The sequence below is a fragment of the Mustela nivalis genome, assembly GCF_964662115.1.
Source record: "Mustela nivalis genome assembly, chromosome: 2".
Taxonomy (NCBI): Eukaryota; Metazoa; Chordata; class Mammalia; order Carnivora; family Mustelidae; genus Mustela; species Mustela nivalis.
Window position 1 is genome coordinate 178,285,383 of NC_139021.1, and position 18,447 is coordinate 178,303,829.

The 18,447-nt window shown below is 46.2% G+C and overlaps 1 protein-coding gene across 1 annotated transcript in view; it reads left to right on the top strand.

The window, feature by feature from the left end:
- Positions 1-1,586: 1,586 nt before the first annotated feature.
- DMBT1 (deleted in malignant brain tumors 1) overlaps positions 1,587-18,447 on the top strand; it is a 64,986-nt gene continuing 48,125 nt past the window's right edge. Inside the window, exon 1 of the mRNA XM_082720008.1 lies at positions 1,587-1,662. Within this exon, the coding sequence (XP_082576134.1) occupies positions 1,602-1,662 (61 nt within the window). The 5' untranslated portion in view covers positions 1,587-1,601. The remainder of the gene's footprint in view (positions 1,663-18,447) is intronic.

The window sequence follows — 18,447 nt, forward strand, 5'->3', positions numbered from 1 at the left end:
TCTGAGAAACTGCTTTTGTCATCTGATTCAGATACTTTTTCTGTGTGTTCCCAATGCAACACACATGCATGACTGCTCACTGGTCCCTGTTGTGACTGTCACCAGGTGGGTCAGGCAATGTGCTTCAAGTAAGAGAAAGACATACTGATCCCCTTCTCCCTCGCAGATATTTCATACTCCTACCACCCCTTTGCTCTGCTCTGCTCAAGGCAGACATCACTAAGCAATCACAGCTCCCTTGTTCTGATGATCCCAGACCCACCTCCATGTTCATTTTCAGCCTAGCCCACCAGGAACCAAACTGTCATAGCCTCCAGCAGAGGAATCCGACGTGCTGTCTAGTCTCAGGCATTCCTAGCAGATGGGCTTCCTTGCTCTCCTGTCACCTGATACCTACCAAATTGTTGGACTGACAGCCAGAGAATAAAAAACAATGAGGCTGTCTTCCAGAAATGTGCCTGCTTTCATCAGGGAGAGAAGTGGAAGTTGAGAACAACAGGATTAAAAGTGAAATCCCCAGGTTGAATGTATCTTTCATCTGGATGAAGCCAAGTGTGGACGCCCAGCATTAAAGCCTGCTTGGCACAGGTTCCTGGTATCCTTCCAGAATGAAGCACCAGGAAAGAATGGGCTAGCACCTAATGACAAGGCAGCCAAGTGTCATCTGATAGTCTCAGTGCATCATTGGAGAGGAGGGACACCGCTCCTCCAGGTCAGGATAACAGAGGCAAACGTTACAAAGCTATATGCTATGGCTACCAACCCCTGGGAACATTTTGATAAAAATAAATGACAGGTAACCTTCTTGGAGATGGTAGGGGTTTACCAGAGTCTGGTGATAGAGGGCAAAGTGATATCTACATAAGAAATCCAAGGAGAGGGATGGTGTTTGAGGTAGAAGGAGGTCAAGGATTGTGGGTTTGCCAAGCTCCAAGAGTTATACAACGTGAATGCCAAGGGCCAAGAAATCAAAGCCTGTGATATGGTTGGAAGTGGTTCAGTTTGAGGTCCCATGTTTCTCAGCTCCTGTGCTACAGGATTAGTGTGAGATCCAGAAGATGGTGGAAGTTAATTCGAGCCCACAGAACCTATGGGCTCAGCCCTCATACCTTCTACTCTTCCATCATGTTGTTTCTCTAAGGCAAGGGGCCAATAAGAGAGTGCATTGCCAGGACAAATCATCCCAGATACACTTTTCCCCTTGGCACCACGTCCTGTGTTTGCCCAGCAGCCCACATCCTGCTCTGCCCCCCATCTTCTGACTTCCCACAAGTTAATTCGATTTCTCCACGATTAAAATTGAGCCTCTATTCAGAGAGCACTTGAGAGTCCTTGAGTTGCTCCTAAAAGGAAATGGGGAACTGTATCACTGTCCGTGTGTCTGGCACTGGAGAACAGCCAGATCATTCATACAGCAATCAATCTAACACACCTAACTTGTTCCCACTGATTAGCCATCGACTGTTAGCTCAATCCTCACTTCCTTTACACTGATTTATGGCAACAATAGAAATATACCACCCTGGGGGACACGCCTCTTTTCAGCAGGGAACCTATAAATGTCAACGTATTTTTATTCTAACTGAGAAGAGCCCAGCAAAATGGGGATCTCCATAGTCATCCTTGAAATATGTCTTTTACTGGATCCAGTTCTATCTACAGGTATATATATCTAACTCTTCTATTTGTTAATTTCACTCTTGCGAATCCAAGTCATGGCAGATTCTATCTACTTATTCCCTGGTGCTAGACTTTGCATCGTGGGGGGAGTTTTGTACCAAAGAGGAGGCAATGCTTTGCTCATAATTGTCATTGCAAGTATTGACAAGGACTGGCTTTTTTTTTGAGGGGGGGGTGTTCTGTTTTGGCTGAGAAATACAATGGTCATAGTTAGAAAAAGTCATTATGTTGATGTTCTAAGGAGTAGCTCAACTAAGGAAATGATTGATTTGCCGTAGAAAAATTCCTGAAGTTAAGGAAAAGTGCGTGTGTACTACTAATAGACTCGAAAACTTTGGCATAGTTGGTTAAGGACGTGGTTTATGTACTCTAAAATGGGCAGTAAGATGGCCCCTGAAAACACTCATTACGTGGTTTCTTTCCGCAGGTGTCTATGGCTTGGTAGTATTTACCAAGCAAACTCAGGTCAAGTTGCTGAGCACAGATAAGATCATTAAGACTCCAACTTTGTGGCTGTCACTGTCTGCTTTAGATAAATGATCTGAAGCTTAGGGTGTGAAGGTATTGAATGTACACCAAAGAGCCACTGGCAAGTCAGTGTGGCTGTGGCATCGCAGTGTCCATGTAGGGAGAAACTATGTGAGCTGGCCGGCTAGCCAGTCTGCCTGTGAGCTACTGTGTCCATCCCCTTCTGTCTCTGCTTCAGTTGTCCCTTCTGTTTTCTCTTCCTTCCCTCCTCCTCCTTTCTCTGCCTCTCTTCATTCCTTCTCTTCTGCCTCCTTCCTGCTTTCTTTGGTGTCACGTTTTGCTACATTCATGAATTTCAGAAGACAGGGCAAAAGTACCCTAATTTCTGGAGAACTTCCAGAACTCTCAGTCCTACCCCCAGGTTTTGTTGGGGAAGCTCTGGAGATGCAGGTTCGTTTGGGAAATTGCCTTCATGAAAGCAGCACCCCATAAGGGACCCCCCCCCCCACACACACACACTGGTGCAGGTGAAGGGGCTGGGTCTGCCGTGTGTGATGTGGGCCGCTGGCATCGTGTCACAGGTGGGCGGGTGGACAGAGGACGCCCACCTTCTTTTCTTGTCAGGGGGACACCAGGGGGCACTGGCTCGGGGGCCCTCTGGGGGCTGGAAATTGTGTCTCCATCAAAATACTTGAAAATGGCCAGGCCGTGTTGTCAGCTCTAGCTTCCATCTCTGGAATGTGGATTCGCTGGGCTTGCTTTGGCTCTGAAAGGTGACGTGGGATTTAAGTTGGCCCCCGAGGGACAAGATGGGAGCAGCCCCGTTCTCATCTACAGAGGGGGTGAGGGCAGCCGCGCTCGTGGATTGAGGGAGCGTGTCGTTTTCCCACGACGTTCGGGGCATGCGCACGCACAGGCGCACGCGCACGCACACTCACACGCACACGCATGCGTGCCCACGCTTGCAGTTTAGAGCTGGGAGCGGACCTCCCCAAAGTGCGTGTTCTGTTCGGAGCGCCCAGCGGAACAGCATGCCTGTGTCCTCCTGTCTCAGTCTGCTGACCACCCGAGAGCTCGGGGTCACCACTTCCACATGCGGATGCGGGCAGCAGCCCCAGGAAGGGTGCGTGGCTTGACCCAGGTCGGCCGCGGTGAGCGGCGGGGCCAGGGTTCCACCCTGGAGCTGGTCCACTGGCACGCGGGTAGCAGTTTCGGCCCAACGACCCTGTTGCTCCGCGCAGAGAGCCGAGGAGATGACCCTCGGCGTTTGCCTCACGCTGGAGCCCCAGGGCGGGGCTGGGGAGCCGGGCGCCAGAAGGGCGACGGCAGCTGGCACGGTCCTCAGCTCTGGGCCTTGCACATGCCCTTGAGAAAAAGCTCAGTGCCCCCAGGGTCGTGCTGGACGGGACGAGCCGTGGAGCCCCTGCCTCTTCTAGCCACGTCTTTGGTGCTGTCACTTACTGGCTCTGGCACCCCTCCAAGCCTCCGTTTGCTCATCTCACCTGGGACCTTGCTCCAACCACCCAGGTGGTGTGGACATGAGGCCAGCAAGCAGCGTCTGGCACAGACAGGGTGCCTAGGAGCCACTCACTGTTATTGTCCTGGGTCCCAATGTTGTACCCAGACCTCACTTCCCAAGTGCAAGGTGGTGTCTTAGATTGGGTCCTAGAAAGGGACAAGGAAAAGCTGGTGAAGTCCACATAAAGGCGGAGTTCAGTGCGTGGGGAGTGATCGAGGGCTGGTCTAGCACCGTGACAAATGCATCATGGTCTCCCTGGATACCCTCTCGGCAACGGGGGCAGGGTGTGTGGCAGCTCTCTCTCTGGATTAGCTCCGCAACTTGTCTCTCACTCCAAAGTTACTCCAAGAAAAATTTTAGCATCACTGCTTTGGGGCCCATTTCTTGCAGGCCAATGATTTGCAAAACGAGGAAGCAACAAGTGCTTACAAATGAATTCCTAACAGATTGTTTAACCTTGAATGCACCTTTTCCAGTGCTTAGCAGGGGTTTTGCAATGATTAATGCCTTAAATAAGAAGGAGGAAATCGAATGAAGGGACATTCAGATGTTGGGAGAATGTGTTTCATGTGGGTGGCATTTGGACGGTGGTGGGGGGTACTTCTGAATCATTTAAATAACAGCCCACCAGGCTACCTTCTGGAGAAGCTCTCCTTTCTTCAGCAGATGTCTATTATGCAAACTCACCCATGGATATCCTGGGACTTAGCCTGATCTCAGTCTGCTGGATGTTTAGAATGAGGAGAAGGTGTGTCATGCCGGTGTGTCAGACTGAGTCCTGGTTGGGGGGCCTGGCATCCAGGACCCCGCGTCCTGCTCAGTTGTCTTCTCCAGCCCCATGTGTCTCCACATCTTGCTGGGTATCTCCCACCTGTGTTGCTGTTCCCCACACGGTCCATGCTGTTTTTGACCCCGAGATTTTATTTGTTCTGCAGGATACCTTGGAGCTCACTTTCTGGTACAAACAATCTGTACTCCCGGCCTCCCCCACTCCAGTAGTGCTGCCTCTTTGCCTTGTTGACTGCTTTCATGCTGTTCCCTTCACCTGGAACAGTCTTTTTTTTTTTTTAATGATTTTATTTATTTATTTGGTAGAGAGAGATCACAAGTAGACAGAGAGGCAGGCAGAGAGAGAGAGGAAGGGAAGCAGTATTCCTGCTGAGCAGAAAGTCCGATGCGGTCCTCGATCCCAGGACTCTGAGATCATGACCTGAGCCGAAGGCAGCAGCTTAACCCACTGAGCCACCCAAGCGCCCCTGGAACTGTCTTTTTTTTAAGTACCACGGACAGTGCCCATCCAGACTCTCTCCCTCCTTGACATACACTCCCAACACACACACACACACACAGACACACACACACACGCAGCATCTGGGTGGTTCCATCCATTAAGCATCTGCCTTCAGCTTGGGTCATGGTACCAGGGTGCTGAGATAGAGCCCCGCATTGGGCTTCCTGCTCTGGGGGAAGCCTGCTTTTCCCCTCTCCCACTCCCCCTGCTTGTGCTCCCTCTCTCGCTGTCTCTCACTCTGCCAAATAAATAAATAAAATCTTAAAACACACACACACACACACATACACTCTGACACACACAAAAACACAGACACATATAGACACACATACTACACACATAGACGGTGTCATCCTACGGTCATCACTCTTATTCTCCCATGACATCTTAACTCTTGCACCAAATTATCTGTGAATTTTTTCTAGGGATCCTGCTATGCTGGGGGTCCATAGAGGGCAAGGACTGTGTCTTGCTCATTTAGTACCCAGCAGAGCACCTTGCATGGCCAAGAGCCTCCAGCGAGCCTGGCTCCTGCTGAACATAAGGGAGTAACCTGGATGCCTGGTGCAGGGCCAGCTCAGCCAGAGAGAGCGTGTGCCCATCAGCCGTCTCCAAAGGCGTGTCCCCAGGCTGGGTCCTGGGCAGGATTTCTGTGTCTTTGTGTATAGTTTATGGGAAGCAATATTACCCACATTACTGTGTATTATTACTTCAAGTTGTTTTGCTTTTTTGACACATGGCAATAGAATCTCATCATTTTAATCTGAATTGGGAGAGGCACACATCGGAGCTCTGTGGTACCTTTGCTCAGGGCTCTTGACCTCAGACATGAGTTTCCCTTCTTGGTAAGCTGTGTGACTTTGGACAAGCTGTTTTACCTTCTAAGTCTTGGATTTCCAGCTATAGAATAGAAGTGCACAATACTTGTAACAGATTTTGTAAAGTGGGGTACTACGATTTTTTATATTTTTAAAGTGGGGTCCTTGCCCAATATGAGGGCTTGACCTCACAGCTCTGGATCAAGAGTTAGATGCTCTACCAACTGAGTCAGCCAGGTGGCCCTGTACTTTTATTCTTATAAGACTGTTTGGAAGGAGCCCTTAATTCATAGTGTCCCAACTTCCTCAGAGCCCACTGTAAGCCCTGTCTTCTTTCCTGCCTGGCCCACGTCTGCTTGTAGTTCCTGGAGTAGAACCAGGGAACCACAAATGATCTCCGCCAGACCCTGGGCACCTGTCAACCGAAGTCTCTTGCCCTCTAGCTGGTTATGTGGCCATGTCACCTACTAGACCAAACTTGTGAAGGACGAAGGATGGTGGAGGCACCGTGCCGTGTCAGATCTCCCCCTGCCTGAGGTGTCCAGCGTCCTGCAGGGTCTCTGTAAGCGGTTGTTGAAGGAAGTGTATCTCACCTGCCTCTTGAAACTGCTGTTACATTTCCCTTACATAGGTTGCAACTCAGTGCAACTCAGATCAGAATCACCTGGAGCGGGGCACCTGGGTGGCTCAGTGGGTTGGGCCTCTGTCTCCGGCTCAGGTCATGATCTCAGGGTCCTGGGATCGAGGCCGGCATCAGGCTCTCTGATCAGTGGGGAGCCTGCTTCCCTTCCTCTCTCTCTCTGCCTGCCTCTCTGCCTACTTGTGATCTCTGTCTGTCAAATAAATAAATAAAATATTAAAAAAGAAAAGAATCACCTGCAGTGCTTGTTACAACCCATATTTGGGCACTGCCTCCAGAGCTCCTGATTTGTAAGTCTGAGGGAGCCCTAAGGATCTGCAGTTTTAATAAGTTCTGGGTGATGACTGCTGCTGCTGATTCATGGCCCCCACTTGGAGAGCAGAGGCTCTGAAATACCTTTTCACCTTTTTTTTTTAAAATTTATTTATTTAAGAAAGAGAGAGAGAGAGAGAAGAGAGTGTGAGCCGGGGCGAGGAGGAGGGCAGAGAGGGACAGAAAGAGAGAGAATCTCAAGTAGGCTCCATGCCCAGTGCAGTGCAGAGTGTGATGTGGGGCTCTATCCCAGGACCCTGAGATCATGACCTGAGCTGAAATCAAGAGTCGGATACTTAACCGACTGAGCCATCCAGGCGCCCCTAAAATAACTATTTCTAAAGTGTCTGGGAAAGGTAGTTTGTTGGTTACTCAAAAATGTCATTTAAAACGGGGAACCATAAAATATGATACATACAGATTTTAAGTGTTTTGTTTTAACTGAAGACACATCAATACACTTTGAGTAACAAGTTTGTTGCTGTAGGCTTTTCTCCCAGGATGGATCTTCTGTGGATCTGCAATGTCTCTCTTACATAAGGCATACCCATATGGCATATCTGAAATTTCTAGTTTTTGTTTCTCCAAAGGGGAGCGTGAAACAAAAGACACTTGCAAAGTGGTGTGAGCCCCGAAGGACTGTTGTACGTTTTTCTGTCACTCTTCCCTGTCCCACCTGCCTGGTTTCTTTTTTTAGCAACTGGGATTTATTTGCAAACCATTCAGCCTTATTTGTATAGAAAGCTATCTTTCTTTTTTTAGCTCACATTTCTTTGATTTACTTAATATTTAACTGATTTTAATGCCAAGGACAGCTGTCATAAGCAAGTTCAGGGCTTATACCTGCCTCTAGCTCATCGTACAATGAAGCTGGTTGGAATGGAAGTTGCCAGTTAGACTAGAAAACAGCCTACCAGCGCTGTTTTCTACCAGTGATCAGTAGGTTTACAGGGAGGATGGAGTGCATTAGTTGACTGGCGAGGGGCTTAAATAAAGGTCAGTGAATGGAGCTTCTTGTTACTGCCCACCTACTGGGTGCATCTCTGCTAGAATATTCAGGTACTGCAAATAAAAATACAACACACCCAGTTCAATATGAACTTCAGATTTATAAAGAAAAATAAGTTTTTGTTTTGTGTGTCTGTGTGTAAGTGTGTCTCAAGCAAATATATTTGGGACATACTTATACTAAAGAAGTATTCATTTTTTATCTGAGATTCAAATAAAAAGATTTTTTTTATAATATGTCCCATAGAATATTTAGGATATACTTATATTAAGACATATCCTTGTTTATTTGAAATCCCAATGTAACTGGGCATCCTGTATTTTATTTGACAATCCTTTTGCTCCATTTTTTTTTTCATGACATATGTGTATGCCTTCTTTCAAGTCTAGAGGAAATATCTGACCCTGTCTGGAATCCTCCTGCTTCTCTTCTAAGCCTGTGAATCGCTCCCTTTGAGGTTCCCAGCCCCCTGTCCTCCGTGTTCCTGCCAGGGCAAGACTGGAGTACTGGCTACCAAGTCTGGCTGCCAAGTCGCCTCTGAGCTCCGAGGGCTGAGCCTTGCCTCGCTGATGGATCCCTTCCTCCTCCCTGACTCTCGGAGCAGTGTCTCCTGGGAAGTCAGGGATTAATCCATACCTGATGAGTGAATTATTTAATGAATGAGGCCGAGATAACCCTCCAAAGTCAAGTTTGATGCAGCCCCCTCCCCTGCTTGAAATAGCTAGGTGGTCAGATCTAATGCTTGTTTTCAGAAGAGCTCTCATTTGGCCCTTAGTCTTTCTCAGCAAGATCACTTGCTGGAAACACTTTTGAGAGGACACAGACATCAACCCATAACTCTAAACTCTTGGTGGTTGTGGGGCCCACACCTACCCCCAAGGGCCTATGAGGGACTGCTGCAGAGAACCTTGCTGGGTCTTAGATGTAGGACAAGGAAGGACCTCTTCTGATAGGGTCCACCTGGGTCCTTGGTGCCTTCCTCACAAGGTTCCACACAGACCAGAAGACAGCCCTGGAGTCTCGATGCCAGCCAGTGCCCAGTCACACCTCTTTCCTAAGATCTCTGTCTCCCCGGGTGTCTCCCAGGGGGGTTTGCAACCCTCAGCAGGACAGTGAAGGCAGGTGGGGACGGTAGCATTTAACTAAAGCTCTCTGAGTATAATCAGTTACTATTCCTCTTCTTTCCTAGGTTTTTATAAAGTGTTGGGAGAACAGTGGAAACTTCTACCTCTATTGATGCTTTAAGTGCCAACTTCTTCTGCCACTTCTTGGTCTTATTACAGTCCTCTGTGTGCATGAGTGTGCTTGCTTGTGCAAGATGGCGGACCTTATGATGGGGCTACACAGGTCAAATGTTAAATATATATCTACCAAACTGTGAAATGGTTAACAGCAATGGCCTCAGTACAAAGTCCTGCCCCTCATCACTTACCAGTCGATCGGTCTTGGGTCACCTTCCTGAGCCTTGGTTTTCCCACTGGTTATTTTGAGGATTAACTAGGATGATATATGGAAAGCCCTTGAATAGGATCTGAGGAAGTCACTGTCTGGTCAGAGCTCAGGACAGACTGTCCTGGATGAAGTGTGCTGTTCAGGAAATGAATCCTACCTATGGGAGAGATGCCAGGATCATCTGCTTGCTGAGGAGTGGGAGTGATGGGCTCCAGGGGATAATGGGTATTACATGACTCAGGGCAGAGTAGTAATAGCAATGACCCCTGTTCTCCAAACTGATTTCTCTATCTGGGAAATGGAAATAAGAATAGTACCTTGGCCAATTTATTTTACCTCCAAGTGCTTCAGTTTACTTCTGTGTAAGAGGAGGGAAACCCACCTTTATGGGTTGCCATGAGGACCAAGAGGGACAATGTGGGTGAAGCACTTAAGACAGTGAATGTTGGAAATTGTGTGATCATGGTCAGAAATGAGGTGAGGATATTCTGATGCAGATATTTCCTAGGTCTGTGGCCTGTGTTGGAAGAATGTTCTTGCTCTCTGTTTCTATCTCATATTGCTTCATCATCCTCAGGCATGTGAAGCCACATGTCTTTACTTGCCCTCTTACTGAGCCATCAACAACACGAAGCAGGGCCTCTGGGAAGTGCATTGTGGACCCCACATTCAAGGTGTTGAGACAAATGGCATAGTTCTCTGGCATCAAGTCCCCTCATTGACCTCTTGGTTTTACCAGAGAGATTCCAACCTGTGAACCTCTGACCGTTGCTCCTGGTAGGACTCACATTTACAAGGAATCTGAGTTAGTTGGATGCCTCAACTTTCCTTATACCAGGAAGTAAGAAAAAAGGGATCATGAAAACAACCTCACTTGAATTTTTAATAAGACTTTAAACCTAGCAATCCCCTTTTAGCAAGTAGATTTTGGTATATAAGCATGAGAAAAACTAAAAGTTACCATCGTCTTTCTCCACTTGACTTATTTCACTAAGCATTCACAGACCTGTACCCCTGGGGATAAAAATATATTATATGTTTATAAAAATTAAAAATTTTTTAAAAAAGTCACCATTGTATGTCCTTTTAGCAAAAGGAGATAGTCTGAGATCTTGCTGCAAAATATCACCAATGAAATCCTTTCCATTGAAGTGGTTGAGAGCACTATTTATTTATTTATTTATTTTTTAGAGAGGGGAAAGAGAAAAAGAGAGAGAGAGAGGAGGGGCAGAAGGGGAGGAAGAGAGAGAATCTTAAGCAGGCTCCATGCCCATCTTGGAGCCTGATGTGGGGCTTAATCTCATGACTCTGAGATCATGAACTGAGCTGAAATCAAGAGTCAGATGCTTAATCAACTAAGCCTCTCAGGCACTCTGAGAGCAGTATATTTTATTTTTGTACTTAAAACTATATTAGTGACTCCTTTATTTTTGAATTTGAGGAAATTCATCTAGGATATTATCAAGTGAAGGCCCAGAATCTGAGATTTCAGATGTACAAGCAATTTCACAATTACTCTTAGCATCTACGGGGCTACTCTCTATCTCTTTACATTCCTCTTCTGATTCATCTAGTTATTGTGAAGCATCTTCAATGTCAATTTTCTTCTCTTTGCTGCTGGTAATAGACAATGAAAATGTCTAAGTTCTTAACTGCAGTCAATGAACGCTGAAAGCATCTTACAAAGACAGTGACTCCAGTCTTTTTAAAAAATACCTTCTTGAAAGGTAATGCAGTATTTGGGGCACTGAAGAATAATGACCTATCTTACCACTTCATCTTTCTTCTAGATAATGCTACCAGTCTCTCACTGTCTTATAGAACTCTTTTTTAGTGATAGTTAATAATTAATGAGTAATGATGGACCAATTCCTTGAATGATGAAATAGCGCATTATTTCAAGCTATAGGAAAAATGAGATCATTAAGAGCTTGTAATGTATTTTGGATTTATAGAAGGATCCAATGAATCCATATAGTGACTATAAGATACAATGATTTTTATTCTATTTTCTTTACATGAATGAATATTCTTTTTGTTCTTTGGAAGATCTTCTGAAACATGTAAAAGTCATGAAATATCAATCCTCACAGAGTGAGACCTGCTGGAAAAAGAAACTCGAGAAATATAATTGAATCTGATGGACCTTTAAGGTGTCCTAAGGGTTAACTTGAAGTAGAGGGACTTAGAACGCTTTAGAGTGGTCTCACAGATAATAAAAACCCAGGGTCCTCTGCATGTTGGCTTTGTTCAAAATACATTAAAAATTTCTCAGGATCTGGATCAGAAGGCACAGGATCTCAGACAACAAAATATATACTTATTTAGGGAGCCTCTGTGTGGCTATTCCAAATGCTAACTCCACTCAAATTTCAGACTGGAGTGAGGATTCAACTGGCATCCAGAGTCCTTGACAACCAGTCAAGAACTGCCTTTTCTTGCCCTGCCCTTCTTCTGAGCACAGATTACATCCTGTAACTATAAATTGTAGCATTAGGGTACAGAGTAAAAAGACATGTACTTTTTTACATCTAAAATTATTCAACACCCCACATCCAACCCACTTGTAATCTACTACTGCAAAATACAGAACACTTTGCAAAAATGCAGGAGGCACAAACCCAAGAGTGAGCCACCATGACCTCTGGCACGATCATAAGGTGATACTCAAGCCAATTTCTGTGACTGTAGATCATTTACAAAGAGTGGAACCTCCATTCCAAGATGAATTTGTTTTCTTTCTAGATCTGGGGAGTTTCTCAACTACAGACTATGGGAAAACCTTTTTTACTTTACCTGTCTTCCTAGAGTTTTGCTTACTGGCAAGGACAGTCAGTTCTGCTGTTGCTGTTGGCTTGTTGAGGCTGAGTACAGGTTTGGCCACAGAGCAAATGCCTGCCCTTTGGAACGCAGGGATGGGAAGGAAGGAGTCAGATGATGCTGAGACCCTAGGCATGTCCCAGGTGCACACTCAGCCAGTCTCATCTGTCACTTTCCTTTTTTCTTCTCTCTGCCTCTCAATCATTTGGTGCATGGGATTAGCTTCAGCTTTGTGTCAGGAGACATGGATGATAAAAAGCCAGTGTCTCTTCTTACCACTAGTGACAGTTATCTGGAAGATGGCTAACATCCCACAAACATTTGTTGTGTACCTTGCACAAAATTATTTTCATATACCAAATAAGTTAATATAGAAAAAAATCATTTAATATACTACTTGATGCATAATAAGGGTTCAACGAATGCAAATAGTAAGCACTATGGTCATGAAATCTTTCCAACATTTTGAGGTAAGCAGTATTATTACCCCCAGGTTGCAGATGGGGAAACTGTGGCATAGTTAGGTCACTTGTAAACAGCTATATGTCCAAGGTCACGTGGTGACTAAGTGTCTGGGCAGAAATTTGAACTCAGAACAGGCACCTTTGTCTCTGTCCACTATTCTTACTAAATCTATCCATCTCTCCTCATCCTCTGAGGGAATCCACACACTTTGCACTGAATTTGATATGTCAGACCTCGATATGCTCTCTTAGGACAGTGGACCCTGACATGGAATTCTTGGCTCTGTTGAGGTTAATCCCTGCCCATTCAGAGCATGTTCTGAGAGTCCAGAAGTGACCTGGGAGAGGCTTTAACAGAGCTTTCTGGTGATGGACACCCAGCAAAGGGCAGGTTGATGCAGGGAGACTGAGAGCTCTTCTGCAGGGACATTCACAGGAGTGACCAAAAAGGACAGCAGGAAGGGCTGAGGAGACCTGTAGTGCACCTTGGGGGCACTCTAGAAAGAGCCCAATTGACTTTTCATTACAACAACCTTACAACAACCACAGAAACCATCTGCCCCCTCATCTTACATCTCATTCCAACCTCTGGTCACTCCCTGACCATAGATTTCTCATAAATTCAAACTAACCACTGAAAAGCCATACCTAGGACTCACCTCATGCTGTCATGATGTTGGGCTGGATCTCTCAAGACCTGTTCTCTGTTTTGCTTGCATAATTAGTGAAGGTGGTTTAGCGGGATTGTGTCAGGCAGGAGCATGGCGCCCATTATGGTAGCACTCAGGCTCTGTCAGCCTTCACAGGAGGCTTGAAAGGTGAGTTGAGGCCCACTCTTGGATGAGTCCTGAGACTTGACCCTGAAGGCAGCAGAAAGTATATTGAGGCATTTTGAGTAGGGAAGTGAGTTGAACATATCCGCATTTTACAAGGTAAAACTTGGGACATTCTAGGGGAGAGAGGTAAATCCTGTCAGCATAGGAGTGGGCACAGAGTAAACATTCCATAAATGCTTATTGAATCCACCAATGTGGATGGATTACAGAGGGAGGGACAGGGAAAGGGAGATCCACAGGCAGGTCCCTGGAGTAGGCCAGGTTCAAGAATAGGAAGATCTAATGTAGCAAAATGGTGGTGTGTATAAAAAGAAAGACAATCTTGTTGATAAATTAGATATAAGAAGTAAAGAAGGGGAGGAATCAAATATAACAACCAGATTCCCAACACATTTCTTGTGGAGCACGGTGACACTGTTGATTCAAGTGGAAGAAAGAGTCTATGTTGGGTTTGGGACATGGGGTGGATGTCCAAGAGGCCACTGGAAATATTGGTCTAGAGCTTGGCTGGGGTTGTAAGGGCTGATCAGCATGGGAGATGTGGATTTTGGGGTCTTCCTTCTAGAAAGTTCTCAGAGTACATGAGCTCTTTCAGAGGGAAGACAGCATGAGAAGAGACCTAAGACAGTGCTTGGCAGAGCAGCAACATTTAAGGTGTGGGAGGGGAGAAAACAGGTGAGGGAGATGGGGCAGTGGTGAGAGGAAGGAGGAGACCAGGAGGAAGGGGTGCTGGTGAGTGAAAACCAGGGAGGCAGAGAGAGTGGATGAGGGCTTTCCATTGTGTCAATGCAGGTTTGCCTCTGAGGCTGGTGAATTGAAGTGACTGGTGTCAGGATCGTATGGAGGTCCTGTACCAAGGCTAGTGGGGTACCGTGTGTGATGAAGACTGGGACATGCAGGATGCAGATGTTGTTTGTCAGCAGCTTGGCTGTGGCCCTGCAGTGTCGACACCAGGCGGGGCCCACTTTGGTCAGGGCTCGGGGCACATTCTCTTGGGCTTTGTATACTGCTCAGGATGGGAGCCCTACCTGTCAAGCTGCTCCCACAGTGGGTGGTACAAATACAAATGTGGCCACAGGGAAAATACCGGAGTCATGTGCTCAGGTAGAGCTGACCTCACCTTAAATGTGCCACTTGAACAATAGGGGTTTCTGCTCATCTAACATCCCCTTGCATGTGGACAGTGCTTTGTATTTTACCTGCTTTACTCTAGGTCATGTCTTATTTGATGTTAGAGGGCAGGTTCCTTTTCAGATAAATGGAGGCTCAGAGAGGGCAAGTAGCTTGCCTGGAGTCCTAAAGCTGGGGAAGTGGTGGAAGCGGCTTTCAACCTCAGCCTCCTCCAGAGTTTGCCAGTGCCTTCAACCAGTGGTGTTGTTCTGAGGATCCTGCCCTGGGGTGACAAAATACCTTTCTACATAAATCTAAATCAAATAGAGAAGTAAACAGTATGTTCTCTTTATTGGGGATTAAATGATCTGCTAGAGATATATACACCTGCAATGGAAGACAGAAATTCTTCCTGACCCAACCTAGGGAAACCCAATGCTGACTTTCTCCTTTGTTCACAGAGGGCTGGTTGGTAGTCACATACCAAGAGGTCTTTTAATCCACAAAGAAACTCTGAAGATAACAATCATTGTGTCCCCCAAAGGGGGTTTCCTAGTTGAGTTGTTCATCTTTAGAGAGACCTCTGGCATTTGCTCTGTGGATTGGTATGCGCGCATGCCACCATGCATGGGATGTGACCCTGATAATCCAACTATGACATGAGAATGGCTTCTGCCAGAGAGTATGGCCCTCCAAGCAATCACTTTGGAGTGGGTTTATTTTAGCATTTGGGGATGCATCCTTGAAAACTACCTTTCTTCTTACTTGGGGCCACCTTTCAGGAATTCTCAGCAATGGTAGATATTTCTCATCTGAGGGGGTAGATAAGCTATAGAAATAAGAAGTTGGAGTTTGAAATGTGAGCTTGTTAATCAGGTGGGCCTGTTCATCAATGGGGTGATTTTTTGTTGGAGACAGTGGATACAGAGGGGTGGGAGGTTGATGGCAGGAGCAAAAAACATCTTTGATGGCATTCCAGCATTGCATAAGGGCTGGCAAAATGGCAGAGAGATGAACTCTGTCTTGTAAGTAAGAAACACAGACTTTTAGCAGTGGGTAGGGTCACTGCATCCAGCCCTTGTTTCAGAGCTCAGGAAGCAGAAAGCCAGCTCTTCTCAAATGAGAGCCAGCGTCAAATGACCTCTTCTGTCCTCCACTCAGTAGCTTCTTTGTCTCCCACAGAGGCATCTCTGGCAACCACTGAGGCAGAAGGTAACATTGCATTTATGTGGGATCCTTATGGCCTCATTACCTGAACTCGTGAGGTCATTTCTGATCCAGAAGAGGTACAAAAGGTTTAAGAGATAGGGGTGCTCAGTTCCCAAGAGGGAACCTCTGAACAAGGCCTCAGGCCTAAATGGGTAACCCTTCCATGAGCTATGTCCCTGAGACTGGGAAGGGATAGACCTGCACAGCTACTTCCAGGGAGTTCCAAGGTCGAGCTTGGTGTCCAGGCTTTAGAGGGGGTCCTATTGCTCATGCTCAGAGCCTACCCTTGTGGTCCTCACCACTGCATGCTGATGCCTGGACAGACTGGGGTGCTGGGTCTCTGGCTGCAGGGCCTGGAAAGGCAGATGCATTAGAGGTCCCATGATCCTCCACCCCCTGGAGGCACTGCCAATGAAAGAGCTCAAGTAGTCAATACAGCTGTAGTCAATACAGCTCAAGTTTTTGGCAATCCGAGCTTTGGGAGGGACAGTCACTGCCTATATCCCATGGGAAACTTTGACCCTAGAACAAGAGGAGGATAGCCTTCCCATGAAGGCCCCTGACCAGAAGTCAGCATGGATTATTTGGGAATCTTAATGGTACACATGTCAGGCATTTCTGTTCCTCAGCTGTTATGCTTTCCTGTCCCTAAAGCCCATGGGGTAATGTCTGACTTGACCGTTTTCTATTCCTTATGATTAAGGACACAGATGTCACTAGAGCTAAGGATGAGACTGACTTTATTATAATTTAACCATGTCTCTCCCAAGATTCTTATTTGCAGCAGCTATAAGAGGAGAATCTACTCCTCTCTACAGTAGCTTCCCATGAGAGCCCTGCTATGTATTAGGAGTTATAGCTGGGCCTGACAAGTTATTTTGCACAACTAGTTGATCCAGGGTACAAGTGAGGGGCTCAGGGGCTTGACTATCTAACTATGAGAGAGGACTCCAGATAGGCCTTACCTAGAACTACTCTTGCAGAACCTCGACTGTGGGGTGAAGGTGGGAGACATACTTTCTCTAGATCCAACAAAACAAAACAAAACACCTCATGTAGAAGCCCAGCAGGGCGTTCAGACATACAATGAATGCTCTGGTGGCAGTGGACTAAGAGGAGCCATCAGGTCATCTCCTCTTGAAGCCCTAACACCTAGTAGGCTCTTACTGGGAACTGGGGCAAAGAGCACAGTTTCTTGAAGCAATTTAAAAATAATAGTTTTAAAGCCATAATCTTACTTAATGGGTAAACATTAGAAGAATTTTCACTAAAGTAAAAAGGCAAGAATGGCATTCAGGCCTCTTGTCATTTAACAGGGTACTAGAGATACTAGCCAATACAATTAGACAAGAGAAATCAATTGGAAGCAGAAGGATTAGAAAAGCTATTTTCCCATCTATTCATAGAACCCTGCACTGGTCACATGTGAGATGGTGAGTATCAAGGTCAGTAGGTTAGTAAAGAGATATTCCCCCCAAACAGCCTTCTAGAATGAAAGAGTGTGAGGTTGGCATGTTCTGTTCCCTTTTCTAAAGTTCCATAACAAGATAAAATCCAAGTCAGAAATGATATCTCTTAGCAGATTCTACTTTAATTTCAGTCCTTGAATCTCCTCAGAGGGTCCTAACTTTACATTTTCTGTTTTTTCCCTGTCCTTCTACAATTTGTCTATGCAGATAGCACTATAGAGGAGACTATGCTACTAATACAATAGGTAATGAAAATTTTATTTGATTATCCCTCTGAAGGTAATTATACCAACTGCATACATGGGTTTCACCCTTATACAGGGAGACGTCTAGGGGATGGGTTAAAAGGGTGTTGTGTACATATAGCACAAAGGAAGATCCCATGTGACCCTGCAGAAAACAGTTTTCAAAAGCTGTTTTCCATGATGTCTAACTCTAGTCATTACCTTTGTTACTATATACAGCTACCACCTGGATCCCCCGCATTGCATCTTCAACAACAGATATAGATAAATATTTCAATCCACCACCCAAGGATCATTCTCAGCTTCTAAATAAAGTTTGGGTTTGCAAGTGACAGGAGGCATCTCAGGGTGTGTCTTTCCTTATCCTTGTCCCTGTGTGTGTGTGGTTGTAAAGCTGGGAATAAAGAGAGAAGTCTCTGAAGATCAGATCCCGGATCTGATCTTAGAGCATGGCCCACTAATTCCACTGAGATCCTGGGTTTATTACAAAGATCTTCCCCACAGTGCTCAGTGTAAGTTCTGGGGGCCTCTCCAGGACTGCTGGGACCATGCAGGTCTTTTGGCTCCAGGCCATGAGATAGAGCCCTGAAAAGAGGAGGGACATGTGCTGGACTGGCACATTTCTTCCCAAGGTGCATCACTTCCTGGGATGTTGGCAGAAACAAGTCAGGATGCGACAGAAGGCAATAAGTTGCCCATTCATGCACGGGTCTTGGCATGCCCCAGTAGCTATAGAGCTCCATGCTGGGTGTGCCCAGGGTGGATTAGGCTTGTCCACCCCCCCACCTTCATCCAGGTGATGGGGTGCTTCTTTGCAGTGGAGCATCCTCAGTCTTGAGCTGATTAGGATGTCTCTGCTCTTTTACTTGTGCTGAAGATTAACCACTGGGCATGCTGAAAAGTCATAACCTGCCCAGGGGACATAACCCAGAAAGAAGTCACTGAGTCTTACAAATGCTTTTCGCTTATGACCTTGAGATACACTCAGTGGGGGATTTCTGTTCTTTATCCCTCAGAAACTGAGTCAGGTTTGAAACTGAGGATGGTGAATGGAGGGGACCGTTGTCAGGGCCATGTGGAGATCTTGTACTGAGGCTCCTGGGGC